Source organism: Merops nubicus, unplaced genomic scaffold, assembly GCF_000691845.1.
Source record: "Merops nubicus isolate BGI_N331 unplaced genomic scaffold, ASM69184v1 scaffold4514, whole genome shotgun sequence".
NCBI lineage: Eukaryota > Metazoa > Chordata > Aves > Coraciiformes > Meropidae > Merops > Merops nubicus.
The window spans coordinates 153,425-177,545 of NW_008604725.1; the positions used below are offsets into that span (position 1 = coordinate 153,425).

General features: G+C 42.6%; 1 protein-coding gene across 1 annotated transcript in view; it reads left to right on the top strand.

The window, feature by feature from the left end:
• LOC103771784 (microtubule-associated tumor suppressor candidate 2-like) overlaps window positions 1-24,121 on the top strand; it is a gene marked incomplete at its 3' end in the record, with an annotated part of 132,547 nt that overhangs the window by 94,089 nt on the left and 14,337 nt on the right. The window contains exon 4 of the mRNA XM_008939096.1: window positions 17,507-17,668. Coding sequence (XP_008937344.1) covers window positions 17,507-17,668 — 162 coding nt within the window. The remainder of the gene's footprint in view (window positions 1-17,506; window positions 17,669-24,121) is intronic.

Genomic DNA, 24,121 nt, shown 5'->3' on the forward strand with positions numbered 1-24,121 from the left:
TCTGCTGCAGTAACATGTGAATGTTCATGCTTACCATATCAGAAATCATTTTTATGTCAAGCAGCTGCTTTTTGTATTGTAAAAAAGATCCCACGTGTACTCCAGATGCCCCCCACCCACTGGGGGCCCATTAACAGCTTCACTTTTAAGGAAACAGCATGTGGTTTGGGAAATATGGGTATATATATGTAATAGAATTTATTTTTCCACCACTTCTAGTGTGAGTATAACTTGCTAGGTGTTCTGCTCTGAAAATTCATAATAGACACCTAGTAGCATTTTATAAATGTCTTAAAGCACTATTTATTCCCTTCATATTTACACCCATGAATTACTCATTACTTAGCACATCTTTCCTCCTCTAAGCAAACAGCAGTGGTTGCCACACTGTTTTCAAATGAAAGCTGTCAAGATAAAGGTGGGTTTCATTAATGAATGACTCCCGTGATATTGCGCTGCAGGCACTAGCAGCTTGGTTGGAGGTGGTTTTTAACAAAGATATCTCACATTTACCAGAATTGCATGGGCACAAATGAAACCAAATAAACCTCACCCCATCTGCAGAAAAACCTCTTTTTTTTTTTTTTTATTTCCTGAACAGCATCTAATGTTTGGCTAATACATTTCCTCCCAAGCAATTTACAATTAATTCATCTGCATAGCTCTCTTCTTAAACAAGAGCATTAACAAAATGTTGCTGGAGAAGCTAGGCTGATTGCCTAGGATTTGCCTCTAACACAGACAAAGTACTGGTTTACTAGTCATCACATATTTCATTCTGTTTTTCAGTGTGAAGAGAAATCTTAATAGCTAATAACCTGTAGTCTGAATCTCTGCAGCAGATACCTCGTAATGGTGAGGGCAGGACAGTGACTATGGGACCATACTGCAGGCTCTCTGATCCCTTTGTACAGAAAGAAACCAAATAGAGAGCAGCAGCTGAAGCTGGTTATGTTAACTTCAGTTATGTTAAATTCCTGACCTACTGTCACTTAGGTCACAGAGAAAAGATGATGGAGGTGGCAAAAGATGAGCAAAGGAGCTGTGGGTTTACCTTATTTTTTGCAAATGGTTATAGCTCACTGTCCCAGTGAGCCCTGATTGTGACCTTCATCCTTCCTTCACTTCCAGGCATGTTTGAGGACATGGGGTGTAGGGCTGGGACAAGCCAGATCATTCTTCTTTGAAAGCTGGAGAATTCAGGTAGTGAACAGCAACCCTTTCTTTCCCCATTTTTTCCACCAGCATGTAAAACTTTTGTGCTCACCTGTGTGGCTCTCTACTGGCTGCCAAAATTACAAGTAAAAGGTGCCTCTATTAGGTCTAGGTCCTGGTGAAATCAGGTTTCATGCATCTTTTTATTTCGATGAAGAAAGGAGTCATATCCTTTCTGCAAAGAGCCTCAGCAATACCTTCCACTCCTACCTGCATCCATATGACTTAGGAATTTTGGAGGGACACACAGACAAGCTTGCTGCATATTCTTGTCTCCCTAATCCCAAGGAGTTTACAAAGAAAATACATGGGAGTGTTAACCAGTATTGGCCTCCCTGCAGTGGGAAACCTGCTCTCCCCACTCTAAGAGCCTCCTCCTTTGTCTTCAGTATCATTGCTCCAAAGCTGTGCTACCACCCACATGTTTAAATGTCAAGGACTAGGACTCAAATGGCCTGAGATCTTTGTTTATGTTTACCTGAGAAGAAAAGGAGCTTTTTCAGCACTCCTCAGAGCAAATGCACCTTTTACCTGCATGTTATCACTGTAGTGTAATGTGATATCAGTGTTCATTCACTTTCAAAAAAACCCAGGATATTTCTTTCAAAGAAAGCTCTTGGAGATGCTCTCAGGCTACATTTTTGAGCTGAAGAAGGTAAAAAAAAGAAAAGAAAAAAAATAAAGAAGTTTCTTTTGCGGTAATAGCAGTTGAGATTTTAACATAATCCCCTGCCTTCAGGGCCCAGGAATGTAGGAGAAACACCAAGTGTGTGTGGTGGGCCTGTCAGACTGTGCCACTGGGGAGGAGAGGGAAACTCTGCAGAGCCAGCAGAGCCACACGGGAGAGTCTGCAAGGCAGAGCTGACACTTGCACTCTCCTGAGGCCTCTGCCATTCATTAGCAGTGGTAACAGCTACCCAACTCCTAGTCAAGAGCACAGGGGCTTTGGAGGCCTTTTCCTCCAACTGAAGTACTATGGAAGTCACTTGAATTACAATTTTCCAGTAGACAACACTCTGGTTTAATATTTCTACACTTGTACAACACTTGCACATTCCATGAAATGGCCCTGCAGTACAGGCACATTTGTGTTGGTATAAAACACTGCAGGTCTTACTTCTGGCTGTACTTCATGCCTCCTTAAAATAATTTGACCTCCTCACACTCACTCACCCCTCACTCGACTCCTTACATACACATAACCTTTCTCAATCTTGTTAATCATTTCAGATGTCTTTAAAAAATTGAATGGGATTTAAAATTGTACAAAATGAGAAGCTCTCTTACTTCAATAAGCCCTGTACTAAATATATGATTAAAAAGCTTTCATTTAAGTAGTCCCTTACAAGTCTTAACTACAGGATGATTCTTACAGAGGTGAAATTAATAGGATATTTCTGATTAATCCTGCAGTTCGGTTTCCACATGCCAGAGACAGGCAAGTGAATTTATCTTCAAAGGTCCTAATTAAGAAAAAATGCAGGTAATTATGCCTCCTTTCTGCAACATCAGAACCTTGCTTTTTAAAAGCGATGGATTTAGAAACAAGATCTTATAAATAGAGACTTCCTGCAAAACAAAGTCACCTCTTCCTTCTCTGGTCTAAGCCCAAAATTCAATCAAGTACCCAAAACCTGAAAAGACCATGGCCTGGAAGTACTGAATGGTGCCAGTGGGTCCTCATGAGTTTGACTGTACCAGAACACGTGAAGAGTCAGAATTCACAACCATGATTTAAGTTCTACTTTATATTGCATTGACTAACCTGAAGTTACCTGAATCCTCCACATGCTGGCCATGGGCTGTGTAGGCAGGGACCCTCAGGGTGTCCAACTCTGCTGTAGCTGGCTGAAACCAGGCAAAACTGTAGGAGAGCTTCCCACTTGTTTTTAGATAGCATTGATCAGGTGCTTTGTGGCTACTGCTCATGACAAAGCTTCAACATTCTTGGTATTCTGGTATGTGTGAAGCCAAATAGTTACTTATAAAGAGCCAGCTCCAAAGGACATTGCATGTCCCCTTGATGGAGCTGGAACAGCTGTGCAAGCACATGGGGTCAGTCCAACCAAACAGTGTCAGATATCCCAGCCAGGCCAGGTGCAAACAGCCCAGCCCACTCAGCCATGTTCTCCTCTTGAGGAGCTGGTCCCTTCAGAGATGATGCTGTGTTACCAGCTCCTGGGGCTGCCAGCGGGTGTTGCAGGCTGAGGCTGTTGGAAAGGATGTGAAAGGGAGATTTGCCCTTGGCTGAGTTATGGGCCTCGGGGGTGTCTGGGTTGTACTTGCACACCCTTCCCCTCCCCTCTTCACTGGACACACAGCTGTGGTGTGCCAGGGGCAAACACATAGCAGCAGAATGTGTCTTTTGAACCGCTGAATATTATTCCTGGATACCTACAATGAATTCAGCTTCATATTTTCTGTAGGACATGTGCAGCCTTCAGGCCATACACTGCTCATAGCTTTATTTGCCATGTGAAGACTAGGTGGGACACTCATCTTCCAGTGGCATCATTCCAAGGCCTTGCTTGGTGTACCAAGTCAAAAACTATTTCACTGTGCTTTTTTTACAGTGGTTTCCCAAATCCTGTTGGATAAGGATGATGATATATGTCAGAATTTAACTATAAATCATGAGCCTGTTCTCCTACTGAATCTAGAGTTTTGAAAAACTGATATATTTTTTCCCAAATAAAAGATATTTTTGTTTGTGTGAATGCTGCTTGGTTCTCTGTGCCTGACAATGCCCTAACAACTTGACTCAGTGTTGTGACTAAAGCACCATCCAAATGATTTTCAGAGATGCCTCTAAGTATTGTTTCTGACATAAAAGAGTAATGATGCTTCACTTAGGAGTGTTGACGGGGTGGATTTACTGGCTTAGAAAAAGAAGAATCATAAAACTGCTGGACTGAATGCTTGTTGGACTAGACCAGAGGGGTCTTTTATGTACAAACATGTTTTTTTAGAATATCATTTCCTTTATCAACTTTACCTGCCATTTTAGTAACAGTGTCCAATCCTAAAAAAGCTTTTACCTGCATGTTGTGGTGTTATGTCAAAATGGATGTTGCAGACGTGGGTCCAGCCCTACAGCAACTTGTCCACTGACATAGAAGACCAGGAATAGATTAATGGCCTTATTATAACTTGTGTAATTTCAATCCAAGCAACCAATGCTAGTCCAGGAAATTGTGATATTATTGTTGGTGGCCCTGGATGTATTCAGAAGTATTCTACCCATAAATCACCTCTGGCCCATTACAGTATTTTCAATTCAACAGCATTTGGTTTAAGAGTGATTATAACATCTGTATAAAAGTAGCAGATATCAGGATGTAATGTGCTGACACAACATAACACGGCTCCTGCCCACAAAAGCCACTTGCTCAGAGAAGACTCCTTGGTGCCAGGGCATGTGGCAAGAGTGGGGTGCTGCAGCCCTGTGAGGAAATTCATGCCTGTCTGCCCAGGCTGTGTTTGCTCTCTGAAGTGTAAATTTCCATCTTCTGAGTAATCGAACTGGTGTCTTTCACATTTGCAAACCCAGCAAGAAACATGTCTAGAGCACAAACGGTATTATAACACCATCACTTATATTACAGCTGGCTGAGCAAGTAGTGGTGTAGAGCCCTTATTCTAAGCCTGACATTGGAAACTGGGGTTCTTCCCCTTTCATAAAATCATAGAATACATGGAGGTTGGAAAGAACCTTGAGAGATCATCTGGTCCAGCTTTCTGTAGGAAAGAGAACATAAATGAAATTATCTAGCACTCCGTACAATCACATCTTGAAAACCTCCAGCAATGAGGACTCTACCATATCCCTGGGGAGGTTGTTGCAGTGACTAATTCTTCTTACTGAAAAAAAATTTCCTCTTCATGTTGAGATGAAACCTCTCCCAGTGCAGCTTGTACCTGTTGCCCATTGCCTTCTCCATGTGGCTCATTGCGAAGAGGGAACCTCAGTTGTTTTTGCAGGAGCACTGTAAGTACTGGAATACTGTGATGGTGTCACCCCTGAGCCTTCTCTTCTCCAGGGAGAAAAGACCTAACTCTTTCACTCTTCTCTCATAGGCCAGGTTCTCCAGTTTCCTGGCCTCCTGTGGACCGTCTCCAGTCTGTCCATGCCTTTTTTTGAATTGTGGGGACCAGACCTGGAGACAGTACTCCATAGCTCACCTTTATGCATTCAAATTCCTCTTTCACATAGAGTGCAACTCCACTTCCTCTTCTTCCCTTCATATCTGTACTAAACAGTTTGTAGCCATCCATTATGGTCATCTAATCATGTAATTTTCCCACCAAGTTTCTGTAATTCCTCTGACATCATAACGCTCAGATTGAGCACAAAGTTCCAGTTCCTCCTGTTTTTTTTCCCAGACTATGTGGATACTTGCCTTTGGAGAGGATTGGGGAGCACTCCTCACTACTCTGGTAGGAGTGCTCATCCACCCTGTTGCTTATGGATATACAGAGTGCAGCGGTGGACCCTACCCCACAAGTTCATCAGTTTAAAGTACAATTCACTAAGTAAGCCAATCTGGTACAAAATACTCTCCTTCCTCTCCTAGATAGGTGTATCTCATCTCCCCACAACAGGTTGTGTGTGTCAGAGAACATCCCATGATGATCGAAACCAAAGCCCTGGTGATAATACTATCCACAAAGCCAGGTGTTAGTCTGTATCACATGTCAACTCCTGCTTGCCTATCCCTCTGTTCCTATCCCTACCCCTATCTATTGCTTGGCAATACAGAGGAGATCGCTTGAGCCCCCGTCCCTTTCACTTGGGCCCCCAAGGCTCTGAAATCCTGCTTGATCTTGCCCAGATTTTGCTTAACTGTGTCATCCACAGAATCACAGAATGTTAGGGGTTGGAAGGGACCTCCAGAGATCATCAAGTCCAACCCCCCTGCCAGAGCAGGACCATCTAGTCTAGGGTGCCCTTAGGGAAAAAAAGGTAGGAGATAGTGGTCTGTTTATAACCAGTTGTGGCAGTCTCCCTGTGACATCCCAGATCACGGCTCCTGGCAAGCAGCAAAGTTCCCTGAGCTGTGTATCAGGCCAGCAGATGGGTGCCTTGGTGCCTCTCAGTAGAGGGTCACCCCCTACTAGCACTCACTGTTCCCTTTTGCAGCTCTTAGCATGGGGTGCTGGTGCAGTTTCTTCCTCTGAATCTTGCCCATTAGTTTTGTCTGCAGTCAATGCAGACAAGCTACTCACTTCAATACTGCTACTGCCAGTCAGCTATATTCAAATAGGAAAGGGGAAAAAAAAATGTAAAAGGATCAAATAAACAAAATGTTCGATACTTTATCAAGCAGAAAAGATAAATAATTTGTTCTATAAAGGCACTGTCAGTTTCTAAGGCTCTACCTCCTCTATTTAACCTCCACAAGAGAATTTTGATTTTATATACTTTTAAGAGCTTTCATTTTGTGAAATAAATGCAATTAAACCTCTGTTCCTTGCAATATATTATGGGACAACTGGTTTGGATTATTTCAGTTCATATTAATAGAGTCATAGCTAAAACACTTGTAAAACTTACTTTATGGGTCACTGGGTCACAGCATTTACTGTAACTAATTGCAAGATTGTAAAATAACTGAATTTTCCTCAAAATCATCTACTAAATCAGCACTATTTTTAGTAAAGATGAGACAAGAAAAACTCTTAGCAGGTCACATTAAAAATTTATGCTTCCATGGATAATGCCATTTATAATAGACATCTGTTTGCTTATTGGTCTCTCTCCCCAGGTGTTTTTGAATTTTAGTTTTTCTTCCTGGCTCCTCATAACTGACACTATTTAATTTGATGAAAACTTAATTTGATGAAAGTGGTTGAGATATTTTGTGAGGAAAACATCATTTATTCAGCAGAATTCTATAAGTCAAGCTTATTTTTCAAGCCTTGAAAGATAGTATAGCATGTAGAAAAATAAGGCTTTCTACTGAAACGTTTCCTGACTGTTGAAACTCTGGCCTACACAACAATATTTATCAGATTTTTATTTTGCTCTAAATTTTTTTCTGCATGACATCTAAAATAGGAGCAAAACACAAATCTAGGCAGGACCTAGCACAGAGCAGCACAGTGCACGCTGTGTGTTACTTACAGAGGAGTTTGTGAAAGTTAACTGGGAACAGCAGCTTCTCATATGCTATACAGAAATAAATATGGGACGTTTCTCAAAAGGTCCTTACCACCAGCAGGAAAATTTCCAGTAGGAAAATTCAAACAGATCAAAGAAGTGAGAAACCTTCAATGGTCCTGCAGCTCTCACTTGTGTATCCTTGCTGTAGGAGACATGCGGGGGGGGAAGAGGCAGGAATATGTGCCCCCAGTGGAAACTTTTGCTGTTCTAGGCATGGGGAGTGATAAACATTGTGGCTTATGCATTGTTTCCTAAAAGATGCTGGAGGGGCTCTGTGAGAATTAGGCAGTTCCTTGCACAGGAGTGATGAGGGCACTCGTGCCTCTTTCCTTGTCCGCTGGTGCACCGTGATTTGACTCCAGGAGGACAGATAGTTGTACCTCCCGTATCTGACCTCCTCCAGGGCTGTGGGAGAAGGAAGCTCAGACAGTGCCCCAGGCAGCCATGCTAACCCAAACTATTTTATAAAAGATGGGCAATATTTTTTTCTTGAACAGTGTGTTGTCCAAGAGGATGAACATGAACTGAGCACAGCGAATGTCTGCTCTGAAGAGCTTAGCTGCCTTCCTGCCTGTCTCCAGAGCACAGTGCATCTTTGGTGCCTGTCACCACCTTTCTGCTCCAACCAAAGCGCTGCTCAGCATTCATGGGAGGTTCTGCTCAGCTACTTGCATCCCTCATACTCTGAAATGGAGACATCTGTTGGCTTGAAACTCCTTCAGGGATGGGATGGTGATTAAGAATGTGAGTTGTGTTTGAATGTGAAATGAAATAGGAGTTAAGTTCCTAAGCAGCTTTAAAGATCTGTGCCTGAGCTCATAAAATGCAATTAATTAATGACTAACTGGAGACTCTCTAGGATTCTCCCACCCTTGAGGTTTCAATATGATGTCTCCCCTCCTTAGCCCATATTGCATGCTCTGAAGTCATCATTATGCCAAGGAAAGAGGCAGACACTTCTACTAGCTCTTTGATCTAGCATAATTCCATGTAAAGTGTAGCACATACATTATTGTGGCTTGGCAGGGAGAAACAGGACTGAATGCTACCAGACCTTAAGCACTGACAATCGCTGGGGCACTGCTTAACCTCTTCTAGTCTGGTGAGTTATGGTATCCAGTATGGATTGCTAAAGCTGATGGAAATTCATTAACACTATTGGAGTGGCATTAACACTTTCATCAAGAATTATATCCTTTTAAGTGTCCAAATATGGCACTCCAAGCCAGTGCTCAAGCAAATTAGAAGCAGCAATTCCAGGAAAGAGGCATTTGTTGATGATATAATGCTATAGGTGTCAATAGATGTCATTCCTTATAAAAAGGCATGTGGCTGTAATTTGGCACTTCTTGCCGTCAGCAGGAAGTCACTTCTAATCCTATCTTTCATGGGTGCCTGTGCCCTGTTAAAACTGGCATGCCAGTTTAGAAGTAGGCAAGGTGCCATTAGAGCAGATGGTTGTGAGCACAAGTCGTGTTCTGAAACTGGTGTTCCTAGGAGTGTGGATGCTGGGTCTGAAGTACTACTCAGAAACATCAAAATCTTCCTAACCAGGATAATTTCCCCGTAAGTAGGTTGATACATGCCATCAGTGCTTTAGTGCTAGTAGAAAATGGGTGTTATCTACTGGTTGTCCTAACTTTTGGGCAACCACTGGTGATCCCAGGGTCCATTCTGACAGCTGAGGGCATTGGAACGTGGATGTGTACTTGGCAAAAATGCTGTCAGTGCTTGCTGTTACTTTAACAACTTTAAGGTGCCTGGGATTGTGGTGTGGAGGGTTTCTCTGCTGGGCAACGAGGGGGAGAAGTGGTCCTTGGACCTATTTTCAGCCATCTCCTCTGTAAGACAGTGGATGACTTTGGCAGACAAGTACCTGATGTAAAGCTGTACAGGTTTACTTCATGTGCTTTTGCTTAGTATAGAGAGTAGTATTTTTCCTAAAGCACTCATCGTAAGTCAGACTTGCATTGAGGACAACACCTTAGCTGTTTATCAGCTCAAATAAAGTATTTCTTACAAATCCAGCCTTCAGTAACAGTTGATTTCAGTAAATTCACTGAACATGGGATTTTAAAAAATCTTTTGCTTGGATATAGCTCTTTATTTTCTCTTTAAAAATGAACCTGGTGAGAGGAATGTAAATGCTTGACTGATATGTAATAATGTTCTTAACTTGTGTCAGCAAGTAGAGCTTCCAAAAGCACTATGAGTACTTGCTTGCCTTCAAGTGTACCTCAGGTGTTAAGAACCAGCCTTTCCTACAACTAATTGATAGGCTTCAGTAATTATACTGAATTATACAATAAGATCACATTACTCTCATCTGATGTGTTAGAAATCTTAATCCTTATGCCTAGGAGAAGCTTGCAGCAGATATGCTTCTCTCTTCTCGGTTAGAGATGCAAACAGTTCCCCAGTATGTAGTCCTACTGCCTCAGCTCCTCAGGGTACCACACGAGACACTTCAGCAGGGTATTCATGACGTGGGAAGTTTCTTGCCTCTGTGGTCAGAGTTGTACACTGAATGAGGCAAGCTTGCAGGGAAGATTTGGTCATGAATGACCTTTGACAGTTCAGCTCCAAGTAGTGCCAAGAGATGCCAGTGGTGTCTCAGGCCCATTTAAAAATGTCTGCAGGTCCAGGTATATTTAGTAAGATTCCAGTAATCTTATGTTATCATTTCTGTCAAACATTATTATTGATCAGCAAAATACTATGTTGTCTTCACTCTATGCCCTATGGGGCTTTAATGACCCAGCCATACAAACAAGCTCAGCTAGCCAAGCAGCTCTACAATCCACCCACAGTAGGCAAAGCTACCACCAAAGTATAGTGAAATTTTATAACATAATGAAATGCTCATCTTACCTGGTAGAGGTGTAACATTCAACAAGAGCCCAAATAAATGTGTTACATGACTCCAAAATGTGGCATAGTCAGCGAGTTGTCTGCAACTCCCACTAACACATAAAGAAATTTTACTTTGTGGTGAAATTTTCACCTTGCCCAATGAGGCTTGTAACGCTTCAGTAGAGAGCAGCACATAACTCCACTCAAGCAAGAAATCCACTTAGCCAGATCCCAAAATATGTGCTTTAATTGGTAAGGTGAAATGAATAAGGTAGTATTGATACAAGGTGGTCCATCAGAAGGCTATATTTCTACTATCAATTATGTATGAAGGACACAAAATATGGGTCTGTGCCACAAAACTTAATCTAGATTTCAAAAACTCAGTTATCAAAACCAGTAAAACATGTAAAGGAAGGAGCTTTGATTCCATCTGGCAGAGGCAGAACATCTCTACTTTCTTAAATCCACTTTGTTGCAGGTGAGGATAAGATGAACAGCCTCCTTTGCTCAGTGGATGCTGCTTGGCTGCAAGTCCAGCTGTGCTGGTGAGCAGGGGAGAGCCTGGGAGCCAGGCTAAGCCCAGTGTCCTGAACCCTCACCCTGTTCTTCACAGTGTGGCTCTGTTTTGGGCTGCTCTAGCTCTCAAGAGAAGCTGCTATAGTTAGCCTGAGTGGTGTCAGGATGACCCAATCTACACCACTTGTCCAGCTTTTATTTAGCAACAGATACTGCCTGATAGACCAAGCCTCAACTAAAGGCCATATCTTCAAGGACATCCTGCTTTGAGTAAGGTTGCCAGTGCTGTCCTGACAATGTAACTGCCAGCTGAGCTAGGAAAGCACAGCCTGAAGAGGTGATGCTTCCCTCTGTCCTGCAGGAAACACCACCTCTGTGTTTTGCTTGCCTAGATCAGCTGGCAGTGCAGGATCCAGCCTCTGGCTGCAGAAGCACACATGGGCAGCTGGAGGTGAAGGAGGAGCCTGCCAGCTCTTCTACACAGGGGTACTTTTGCAGCTCATCTGGCAATGGTTTACTTTGAAGGTTTCCCAGCCTTCAGGTGCCCCAACAGATATCTGCATGACCAGATCTGAGAGGCCAAAAATGTCCAACAGCAGGTGTCATGAGAGAACGGCTCTTGGCTTTAGGACTGGAGGGTATGGGGAGAAGGCTGGACATGCAGCAATCTCTTGCAGATGTCTGTGGTAGTGTATAAAAGTCATGACTGATCACATAGCTGTCACCAGTCATCAGTGATGGCACCAAACTCCCTCCTTAGCAGTGAAAGTAGTAGAGGTAGTCATCTGCAGTGCAGAGACCCAAAGCTGTTTAAAGCTTAGAGAGATGGCTCCTGCACTGAAAAGCACTGCAGATTGGGCTCCTTATTTTGGTGGAGGTTACTAAGCTTCAAAATTCAGGTGTCATTTTTGAATGCTGACTTCTGAAAAATCAGCTTTTATAAAGGCATGTGAGCATGTACAAACCTCCTCCAACATAAATGTTACAGGGAATTACTATTCAAACACCTTTGAGACAAAATAAAAAGCAATGAGAAAAAATACTTCCAGGTAAGTAAGCTAGGTTTAAGCATTGTGTGAACATCAATCCTTAAGCCTTTTCTTGTTCTAGATAGAAAATTAACCTGTCATCAGCTTGACCCTGTTCTGTTGAACATTTAGCCTGTTGTATTAGAAAATACCAGGCGCTGGCTCTTGGCAAAGAAAAAGAAAAAAACAAACCACCCAAATTAGCTGCCTAGTAAACTCATCTACTATCATAACATCATAACAGCATGGTAACCACTGAGGACTGATGATCCCACTTGGTCAATAGCATTGTTTCAGCTTGAGCTACAGAGCTCTCCATTCAGTTGTGTCTCTTGATAACTACACTGTGAAATGTTATATTGAAACAGAGAGTACTGGGCTTTAAGACAGTAATCCTTAAAACAGTGAAATAAAATCTCAGCTGACACACTACACAGCTTGTAATCAATCTATAAAAAATACTTACCACCTTACAAATAAAAATAAGAAATAAACAGTGAACATTAATTGAAGGATGGGTAAATGTTCTATGTTCCACTTTAGTGAAAAGTGTATACATCACCTGAGTATTCACAGTAGTTTAGATATTTTCCTTATCAGATCATCACCTATGGCAGTGATTTTAAGTTTCATTTTGTGCTTGTATTTGTGCTTGAAAATATGGGCACAGAAACACAGCCCAGTGAAACCCAGAGGAGTAATACATCCCCATGTTTCACTGGTGAAAAAAAAATAAGTCATTTGAGCCTCATGCATCATCAGGTTTTCTTGCTCTCTGTCTCTGCTACCCCCTTACTGTGCCAGTCTGGAAAGCTGATCAACTCCTGCCTTATTTGTAAAGCTCGTTGAGTTCCGTGACTGGGAAGTGCTGCAGACATGCTAAGTGGCATTGCTGCTGCAGCAACCAGACACACCTTCGTTGTCATCAAACTCGATGTCAAGTGGTGTCTAAGGATCTCTACGATGGAAAAGCTTTGCTACTACCCTGAGTTGTGCTTCAGTGAACATTCACAGTGCAAACATGTTCCCAGTGTCTTGGGTGTGATTACAGCTGCAGTGGGGACCTCACAGCTCCAAACCTGCTGCCAGCACAGCGAATGCTTGACCTCCTGTGAAGAGCTGGAAACTCAATCCATCTCAACAGGCTTCATGTAGCAGCCCACAAGACGGAGCTGCAGAAGCAGCTGCACTTGTGCTTTAATACTCTTTTGGGGTCTGTTTCTCAGCAAAGCTAAGACCCATAGGCATTGTCAGACAAAATACTTTTCTAGAAAGGACGCAAGTTCAGCTCTGGGAGCCCAGAATAAAAAGACATGGACCTGTTCAAGCAGGTCTGGAGGAGGGCCACAAAGATGATGCTCAGCTGTCTGAAGCACCTCCTTTATGAAGACAGAGAGAGTTGGGGTTGTTCAGCCCAGAGAGGATAAGTCTCCAGTGAGATCTTATTGTGGCCTTCCTCACAATTTGAGCCTGGATGAGGCTTTGAGCAATGTGGTCTAGTGGGAGGTGTCTCTGTCAATGGCAGGGAGGTTGGAACTATAGATCTTTAAGGTCCCTTCCAACCCAAACCATTCTATGATTCTAAGTTCTCCAACAGAAGGAAACTTGATTGCCTTTGAGAGCAGGCAGTGAAATCTGGGGCTGTGGGGCTTCAAAACACAGCCCTTCCTTTCACTGTCCCCTCTCAGGTCAAGACCTGCCATACAACATGACTTAATTAATTTCTCATCAAATGCAGAAGTTCCCTTACCCATGCTCCTGCTGGTTTTACAGTTGAGTGTAATATCATACCTTTTTTCCATCCTTTTTTATGAATTTTGTAAATAATTTCAGAAAAGGAACAGATAACAAGGGACACAGACTAATGACATGTACAAAAGAGCCTTCATTTCTGAGGGTGAGCTGCTGCAGGGCAGGGCCAGAGCATGAAGAGGACAGTGGCAGATATGGAGACAGGGTGGTTGAAGCCTCCTGGAGCCAGTGGCACTTTGGTCATGGTTTTCTTCAAACATGCAGCCTACAGTATGTTGCCGGCCCTCACTTCTGCACTGGCATAACGGTGTAGTACAGCTGGGACTCTCCAAAGCAATTGCAAGTCTTCAAACACCTTTTCTTCTTTCCTGTATTTTTTTTTTTTTTCAGAAACAGAAGAGTAGAATTCCTTGAGGCTCATAGTGAGGAGATGATAAAAGTGAGGCTGAAGGCCTTTAGCTCCAGCAGATCGTTAATAGTCTGTTAAGCACTCTACTGCAAAGTCAGCAGTGCTGCTTCTTAGAGAGCACAGAGTCTGCAAAAGTACAGTCTGTTTAGTGGAGGAGCACCCCAATGACTTGTCAGGTGCTTCAAAGGCAAGCAAGGATTCTCCCCTGGTTTAGACAGGAGTAGGAGGGAAGAGGTACAATACAACAGAGAACGTAATCCCCTGGAAACTGTTTGTGCACTGCACATCTGGTGTTTCTCTGTAGGCTTTTACTGAAGAAGACAAACTAGTATTCTGGGAGGGCAGATGCTACTGACTCACTCTGCTGCAGATAACAGTGGAAGGCAGTATCTCATGGTGGACAGACAAGTACCACCTGATGAATAATCTTTCTGATTTTCCTTCAAGAAGTCAGTTCCTCCAAGTAAATAAAACCCGTAATTTTCCTTTTAGGTCATGAGGAATATGTATTTCCCTGGATCATTAATTTCATTTCTTCTTTGAATGCTATTCAAAAAATCTGGCATCGTGTGTAGCTAGGTAGAGCTCACCTTGCCCTGCTCCTCGGGAAATAGATGCTGCCCTTGTAATATCCATGGAAACAGCAAGCATTTGCTTTTTGGGACATATTCTTTATTATACATGCATGTGTTGTACCACATTGTTTCTTTGCAAACTCTGTCTCTGAGTGAGGAGCAGAGAGATATTGTCTCATGTTGAACACTGACCTTATCTCAGCAAATCTTGGGATATATTGACATTACTATTGTGGTGAGTTGACTTTGGCTGGATGCCAGATACCCACCCAGCTGCTTTCTCACTACCCCTCCTCAACAGTTCAGGGAAGAAAATAAGATGAAAAAGGTCATAAGTAGAGATGAGGACAAGATCCTGTCTTCAATCAATGCCTTTGATACCAATTGCTATCACAAGCAAAACAGACTCAACCTGGAGAAATTTATTGAAAATATTTCCGATTAAAATAGAGTTGAATGGTAAGGAACAAAGACAAAACAAACAAACAGCTTCCACCCCCTTTTTTTCCAGGCTCAACCTCACTTCTGCCTTCCCAACTCCTCTACCTCCTCCATGCTACGTTCCCCTTGAACAGTGCAGGGGTGGTAGTGGGTGGGGGCTGCAGTCAGTCCATAGCAGCACCTCTCTGCCACCTCCTTCTCACTCTTTTCCCTGCTCCATGGAAACCATGGGACTCATGGGCTGCTAAACCTGCTCCTCTGTGGGTTTCTATCCAGGGGCCACAGCTTCTGCCAGGAGCATACTCCTGCGAGGGCTTTCCATGGGCAGAAGTTTCCTTCAGGGAATGTCCAGCTGCTCCAGCTGGGGATCCTCCACAGGCTGCATTGTGGATATCTGCCTCACTGTGGTTTTCTCCACAAGCTGCAGGGAAATACTTCCTTCACAGCAAGTACTGCATGGCTGGCTGATGCCAGGCACTGGACAGTTCTGATTCAGGGGACCTGATGAGGCCATGTTTGTCAGGTTTCCCACTCACTCATTGCTGTCATTAGCAGACCTCTTACACTCTGTTTTAGACAGTAAAACTGTTTGTGGCACTTCACCTTCAATACCTAGAAAAGTTTTTTAACTTTCTTTTTTTTTTTTATGAGATGTTCTGTAGCTCCCCTGAACACCTTTCTTCAGTGCAGGAATTGCTTCCATTCAGCCAGATTTGTGAGTTCAAATATTCTCCATGTAATACATTTCACAACAGAGAGTAAGAGGTTTCCTTTAAAGAGCATTTGAATGGCAGTTCTCTTCAAATAATAGCTATAATTACTTCTTCAAAGTTTTTCTACAATTGAAACTTATAAACAAATAGCTGAGGAAAGAAGAAATTTTCAGCAAAAGGGGCTACCCAAACTGACTGAGTGAGCTCATATCTGAGATCACTTCAGGAGTGACTTCAGGGATATGATGCTAACAGACTGAGGCAGGGGCACATGCTGTAACATCCTCCAGGACCTGGTAGACATGTCCTCATGTACAGTTGTGGAGAACACTGGGCCAGGCTGAGCCAGATTTTCTGGTGATGTGTCTTTACTGAAGTCAGCAGTGTTTCTTCAGCAGACAGTGCAGCACATAATCTTAAATGTCTGTTACATGCATGAAAAATCCATAGTTTGTATATAAAGTAATGGCCTGATATGTTGAAGATTTGTTATATGCACAGCAGTGTAATGGTGACAAATGCTTCAGATTTTTCTGTTCCTATATAGAGTGCAGTACACTTTTGTTTTAAGTTTTAATGTGGCTTATTGTTTGAACGAAGGTCAAATGTGTTTGTAGAAGTTCACGTATACTGCAGATATGCACCTTAAAATTTATTTTAATGCAAGCAGCCTTAAAGACACAGCAAAAATTAAAGCTGTTTTGTCAGACCCAAAAGGTACATTCTTCCTTTATCAGAAAAGAGGATTTTCTTTTCTGATCTGCACTTTTTTTTTTTCCTAGAGGATTTTCAGTAAGAAAGGAAAAAATAATACCTGTTCTTTACTTGCACACATTTAAGAAGACTACATCTTAAAAATACTGGAGACTTGGACATGCAAATTATTAAAATAATGTTATCATTTTCCTGCAGGCAGTACCTAAATAGTACTGTATTTGATCTTTTAAAAATAATAGAAATAAAAATTATGGCCTTTTTTCCCTGAAATTCTGTGTTTCTTGTCACTATCTCCATTCATTTTTTTTCAAACAAAAGGTTCATCCTTCTGCAAATGTTCAAGACCATTTGTACTGTAATCTTTTCCTCCTCTTAGGCTTTCTAATCAATAGATAAAGAAGACACTCCAACTTTGCCATTTTCATATGTTAAGAAAAGATTTTTTTCCTTATATGTGCAGAGAGCCTGGGATGTCATTATTTCCTAGATGGCAAATGCAGAAGGAAACCAAACCCATTAGAGGTCTTGAAATAGGTCAATATAAACTGGAAACCTTGGCAACCTAAGATTCAGTATGAGACTATGATTGAAGTGGGTGCAAGTGTTGAAGCAGAATATTTTTTGTTTGTTTTCATCTTACTATTCAAATGACTAAGTGTGGTCTGAGGGTCTGTTTGTGGGAAATTCCTCTTGGGTAGGAGAATTTGGTGCCTTGCACCACTGAGCTCTACTGTTCCCCTTTAGTCTGATAACCAGCAACTCCCCCAAGTGTTAGAGTGAGTGTGTAGGGTGGCTCCTGCAGCAGCTACAAAGCCAAAACCAACTCATCCACCCAGATATTTAGAAATTATATCCACCTAGATATTTATAAATTTAAAATTGCAGCCAGATACCTTTATGGAGCTAGACCCAAAGCAGGTGTCAAATTCCTGTGGAGTCAAACAGCTGCCAAGACTTAAACGTAACCATTTGTATTGGAGAAAGTCCATGTAACCTAGCCCAAGCTGCAATAAGAATATTTCTTTGTAGATTATAATTGCTGATACAAGCTCAGTCTGTATGCCACAGTTCACATACATTTTTTATGAACTTATAATTAGAGCAATCTTGGTGTCCTGCAGGTTCCAGCTTTGGAAATGAAGACCAAACCACTCCTAAGGCATCTGCACCTTCTAAGGATGTCCCCAAGGGGAGCAGCAAGAGCACGACACAGATATCGAGCAGCACAGCAACTCCACGCAGGAGTTTACTTCCAGCACCAAAAACTGCTACAGCACCTGCTGGTAAGTGCCCCAAACCTGGAACACCACCTGCATTAGGCCAAGAAATGCAGCAACCTTATTATGATGCTATTTTACTGCTAGCTCAATTAAATTTCATGCCATCCTTGGGCACATTGCCAATGTGCTGACACTCTATTTATTTTAATCTCTTCGAAACACAGTCAACAACATCTATAATCTCATTTTGTGAACCATGTCTGGAGCTGAAGACGTTAGTGTCCCTAATTACAAATGCCAGAGATTTAGTGTGTGTCTCATTGGTTCTCACCAAGCAGGTTTTTGAAAACATTGCATTGCTTCAGAGACCAAATCGTTCTCTTGAGCTAGCTATGCTTGCAAGGATGACAATACTGCCCACTAAGTTTAAGCAGTTTGTGATGTTTTCACTCAGAGAAGGAGAAGCAAGCATGTACATAAAGAAAAAAAAAAAACCTCCAATCCTTGTCCTCTTTCCAAATTGTTTCCTTACCTAAGCCCTCTTCCAGCTCCATCCAGCTATGTCTCAAATCAGCCAGCAATAATTCATAGCATCTCACAGAGGAAAGTTTAGAGTCTTCTGCCAAGTGCATTTTTTGTTGGAAAAGTGTCTCTCTCCACTGTTTCCTGCTTGTGTTTGTTTCATGCTGCTCCTTCCCTAGCCTGGCACTTGAACATGGTGTATGAACTCCAGGTTCCCCTTGGCAAGGATGTAGTGGTGTATCTTCTTGAGTAGGACTAGCAGCTTTTCAGCAAGTAAGGAGCAATTCATGCTGCCTAGTGTTGGCCCATCTGCCTGCCCAGGCAGTGGGGAGGTGTGAGGGTACCCAGGACAGTGAACATCCATCACACACCGAGTGCTGGCAGTGTAGAGACTCAAGCTGGGATGTAATGGATGAGTTAGGGCTGTTCGTTGTGACTTGTGAGCAGGGTTAATATGACTATTGGTGATAATTAGAATATGAATTTCAATACGTGGCTGTAGATGCCCTCCCCTTTGGTTACAGATGACATCAACTCAGCTCAGGCAGCTTCAAGCACTTTCCTACCTACGGACAATGTTCCCCTATCCTGTTCCAGCTCCTCTTTGTCCAATTGTCTTTCTGTCTGTTGTGGCCCCACCACTTACCTTTCTGCATTGCCACAGTCTGGATGCCCATCAGCCAAGATCTTAGAGTCCCCTGAGGAGCCTCATTAAAGGCATTAAGTTTCCTCAGGGCCCAAGAGGTACTGCTGTAATCACAGCAAGCTCCTGCACACCACAGTCTCTTAAATAAGTCTCTCTCTACATGTTCATTACTGTCCCTCGTGCCCCGGGAGATCCTCCAAGCACCTCAAGGGCAAGAAACATTAGTAATCATTTAAAAACAACAGTCAGTTTTAAAGCTAAAATTGGAGGAACTTACTGGTGAGAAGCCTGTGCCTGAAGTGGTCATTGAACGCTTGCGTGTAGCCCCAAGGTCAATATTGCATCTTGTAGTGTGGAGGCAAAGGAGGACTATGGTTTCAAATTTTATTTTCCTGGAAAGCACTTCATGTATCACCAAAGCAATGAGATACATGAGGTGTAGCATAGTATTTCAGTGAGTGAAACATGCTCCACTGTGTTTGTATGGTGCTAGTGAAATATGAATTTGGCTTAAACAGCATCTGGATTTGTTCCACAGATGATCTGACACAAAATTACTCCCTACAGCCAGCATGTTTTTCAGAAAGCTTTTCTGTTGCTACTAGTAAGCCGGAATCTTGGAGCTGCAAGAATCTGTGTGTGCCTGAATCTTTCTTTACCTCTGCAGTTTTCATGTTTCTAATTCTTTTTTTTCCTCCTTATATAAACAAGCCCTAATTCCTCTTTCATTAATCTTCCCTTGCTTTTCCACTGTCTTACTGTTTTCCCATTTCTATTGTCCCCTCTCTTCTAGGATTCTCCTTTAGGTTTGATTTTTAATTTTTAAGTGCTTTTCTACTTCTATCCCTAAAATATTGTAGCTTTGTATCCTCCTGTTCAGAGAGAACATTATGCAGAAAAACAAATCAGACTTTTCCTACACAGCGTTTTCCTTTAGAGAGACAGTTTGGAGAGGCCACTTCATAGTCTTGAGTAAAGGGCTGTGTATGTCTGTACAGAATAGTAAGGATTAAAAGAAGAGACAGCTCCAACAAGAGTACAGAAATTCCATCAAATTCAGATTAGATCTAACAGTCTAGATTCCAAACAAAGAATTTTGCTACAGTCATCAGCCTTATTCAGTCTGGTTCTTGTTCAACAGAGTGTTTCATCTCTACTTAAGTCCCACAGGGCTTGATAGCACATACTGCAAATGAAGCTGAGAAGGAAAAATCACTACAAAATACAAGAGAAAGACTTTATGCATTACTAGTTCTGGCCACCCAGTTTCCAGGTAGATAACCTGGTGTGCTGGGCTGACCTTGGCTGGACCCCAGGTGTCCACCAGAACCTCTCTATCGCTCCCCAGCTGGACATGGGGAGAAAAATATGACAAAAGGCTCAGGGATTGAGGTAAGGACAGGGAGAGATCACTCACTCACCAATTACCATGGCAGGCAAAATAGACTCAATTCAGGGAAATTAATTTAATTTAATGCAAATGAAATCAGAGTAGGGTATTGAGAAATAAAACCAAATCCTAGAGGACTTTCCCCCGACACCTCCCTTCTTCCTGGGCTCAACTTCACTCCCTGTTCTCTACCCCCTCCCCCTGGGGGCACGGGGGAGTGGGGAATAGGCATTGTGGCCAGTTCATCCCATGTTGTCCTTGGTGCACTGTCCTCTTCACTCTCTTCCATGCTCCAGTGTGGGGTCTCACCCACCGAAGATGGTCCTCCATGAACTTCTCCAACTTCAGTTCTCTCCATGGGGTCACAAGTTCTGCCAGCAAACCTGCTGCAGTGTGGGCTTTTCTTTCCATGGTCCACAGGTCCTGCCAGGAGCCTGCTCCTGCACAAGCCTCAGCATGGGATCTTGCACAGACTGCAGGTGGATATCTGCTCCTCTGTTAACCTCCATGGTCTGCAGCACGGCAGCCTGTCTCACCATGGTCTTCACCACAGGCTGCAGGGGCATCGCTGCTCCAGCACTGTTTCTCTCACATATTTCAACCCCTCTCTCCCAGCTACTGCTGCACAGCAGTTTTTCCCCTTCTTAAATAAGTTATCAGAGAGGTGCTACCACTGTCACTGATGGGTTTGGCCATGGCTAGCAGCAGGCCCATCTTGTAGCCAGCTGGCATGGGCTCTGTTGGACATGGGGGAAAGCTTCTGTCATCTTCTCTCAGAAGCCACCCCACTGCCAAAACCTTGCCACACAAACCAAATACACCTGGTTAACAACGTTTGCAGAAAAAGACTTACTGTTACCATCAGTGAGTTAGAAAATCAGGTGGGGAAAATGAAGCCAGAATTGTTCACTTTATGTAGTCCAGCAGTGTGAAAGTCAGGGGAGGAGGATATGTAGAGGACAGGAGCGACTGTCTCTTACTTTCAGAACACTGTTTACTTCCATCATCTGCACTCACTATCTGAGGAATGGACCAATCTATGAATAGCAGATATGGATAAAAGGTGGTACAATATTTTTGTTTCCGTTTCAAGTTTCCTTCTTTTTGATTTTCCTTTTCTTTTGAGCTTCCTTTCCTTTCTTCTTGTCACTAGTTTAGTTATGTCATTTCAGGCTACAGCAGTATTTGATTAGTATCAGATCTGCCCCTAGACATCTCCACCAAAAGCCTTTCTTTTCCAGCTAGTGTCATTGGTGTGATAAGCTTTAAAGGACTATTTCAAGTTTCTGTAGAGGAGCTTTTCTGGCCTCCAGGCTTCTTTTGTCACAGGCAAGAAGACCTTTGTCTTTTACTACTTGTGCAGCCTCACATGACTGAATCTTTGCCAGGGGTGTTTCAGTACTGGGGCACTGCAATGAGCTGGAACCATGGTGTTTGATATGCAATCATGCTAACATGGACATGCAAAATCTAGCATAGACAAGATTAATGGAGTGGTTCAGGCTCTCTCTTCTGAGTTGGCACAGGTTCCAAATCTCAGACTCCAAATGCAAAACAATATTGATCAAGCAGTAGGTTTCCAGAGAGAGTGTTTGCCATCACATCAGGGCATAAACACTGAAGAGAAAAAGAATTTCTGAAGCTGGTGGAAAACTAGTTTTAATTTGGGGTTTTAATCTGTGAAATGAAAACTGGTTTTTGCTGGAATTTACTATCTCTGGAGAGTTAGCAAACCTGAAAAATAAAAGGCCATACAGAATTTGGATAGTTATGAGAAGTTCTTCAATTTTCTTCCTTCCAAATAACCTTCATTTGCTCATTGTCCTGAGGTTGTCAGTAGATGTTTTCTGTGTCATCACTTAGCTTTTGTGTAGTTTCCTTCAGAGCATTTGTTACTGTCCTTATATGACCTTCCAATAACCATGTCTGCTTCTATGGGCACACACAAAAGGACGCTTTTTGGCTGTGCTCCAGGAAGGCCAAAAGTGAACTTGATCTTAAAGGTCTTCTCCAGCTGAAATGATTCTTTGATTCTATATACGTGTGCAGTGTTCAGGCTTGCACTGGAGAGCAGTCAGTTTAGTTCTTCCCATTGCAAGGCCATTAGTCTGACTCTACTCACATTTCCTGAACTTTGTCACAGCTGAGAAGCTGTCAGTGTGCAGAACAGGAGGCAATTCAGCAGCCCACCATGGCCTTGCCATGCCAGGGGTGTGATGGGAATGGCCCACACGCTTGCTTATGCAAGCTGCAATAGTAGACATCTCAGAGAGATGCTGCCAGAATGTGTTAGATCCATCACAAATAGGAAAGAGTTGAAATTACTCTCTCCCACTCCGGGGGTCAGGGGCTCCAGTCACCCACCCAGCCTTCTCCTAGCAAGGCTGTTTGTACCAGCAAAGACTGGATGGTACAGAGCCCATTTCCACCACCTCACTGAATTTATAGCCTGGTGTTTATGGGGAGGCTCAGTCAGGTGCGGTAAAACTTACCTGTTTTATTCTGTAAGGAAATGAAAAATGTAAGGTAAGGATACCTGGCTGTATTATGCAGTCAGACAGATCCTGAACAGGGACAGCTGGCAAATTAAAGAAGTTACTGTTATTAAGCATAACAGACAGAAGGGGGGAAAAAAACAAACAAACAAACAAAAAACACACAAACAAACAAAAAAAAACACACAACAAACAAACAAAAACCTCACCAAAACTACATTAGTCCAATGCTCTGGTTTAATTTTTATATCAACCAAATTATCAGCAGATGTATCTGTGCTCAAGTCATGATTTTCTTTTTTATTAAAATGGTGTCATGGTTCCTCACAATGCTAAGTATCTGATGGAAGCAAAAGCTGAAATAAGTCAAAGCGATGATAAAGACAAGGACTTTCAGCAAGTCTAATCTTGCCTCTCTTGCAATAATATATGAATGCTGAGTGTAGATCCTACTGTGATAAGAAGCCCTATAGAATGTAAAATCTTCTGTTTAAGTATCTTTTGGACAGTTTTGCACATCTTTTAAATGATTAAGCACAAAACCATCTTTTTACAATTGCACTCTATTAAATCAGAAGGAAGATGCTACAGATCAAATGAAGCAAGTGGAGAAAGGGCAGTGGAGTGTTCATATTGCTTTGGGCTTTCTGATGCAAAGCAAACAAAGGCATCTAATGAAAGCCCTTTGAAATTGTGTCAGACACTGTATTTTGAATATGGCAGAGAAAGTGCATGGGTGTGCTGTAAAGGCCAGTCTCCAAAAGGCTGTCCTGCAGCAGACAGAGGATGTAAAGGTTGAAATTCTGTGTGTACAGACACTGTGAAAGGTCTGCTTGTAGTGCTGTTGCAAAGTGGAGAGAACAATCACTGGTACAGGCTACCAGTCTGTGCAGGGCTAGTCTGGCATTATTACTGAACATCACAGGGCAGGAGACTGAGAATGGTAAGGGAGCAGACAGCTAAAAGCAGTGTTTCAAAATGCTTGAAGATACACTAAAAATTAATCCACACCCCACACACACCCTGGGTCACTGACACTGTCATGTCATAAAGAAGATGAATGTTATGCAGTGTTATGCTTGGGGAGGCAGCCAGCCTCATCACTGCAGCAGCAGTACCAAAGAGGCCTGCACCAGTGCTCAGAAATGAAGGGATGAAATGTCTTGAGAACACTGGGTTAAATCAATTTCTAATATTCTTCTGAATATCACATACTGGCAATTGCATGCACAGAGAATCCAAAGAACAGAATATGATAGATATGCTATGCATAATACTCCTAGCAATCTCCTACTAGCAATTGCTGTAGGCCTTGATGTTGCCTGTGTGTTTATAAACACATATTGCTTCTGTCCATCCTCCTGTGCAAGACATTGCAGTTACTGAAGCACTTAGAGCACTCTGCAGTTACAGCTAAAGTGCACAGACAAAGCATATGGAGCATATTTTATGAAAGTAAAAGA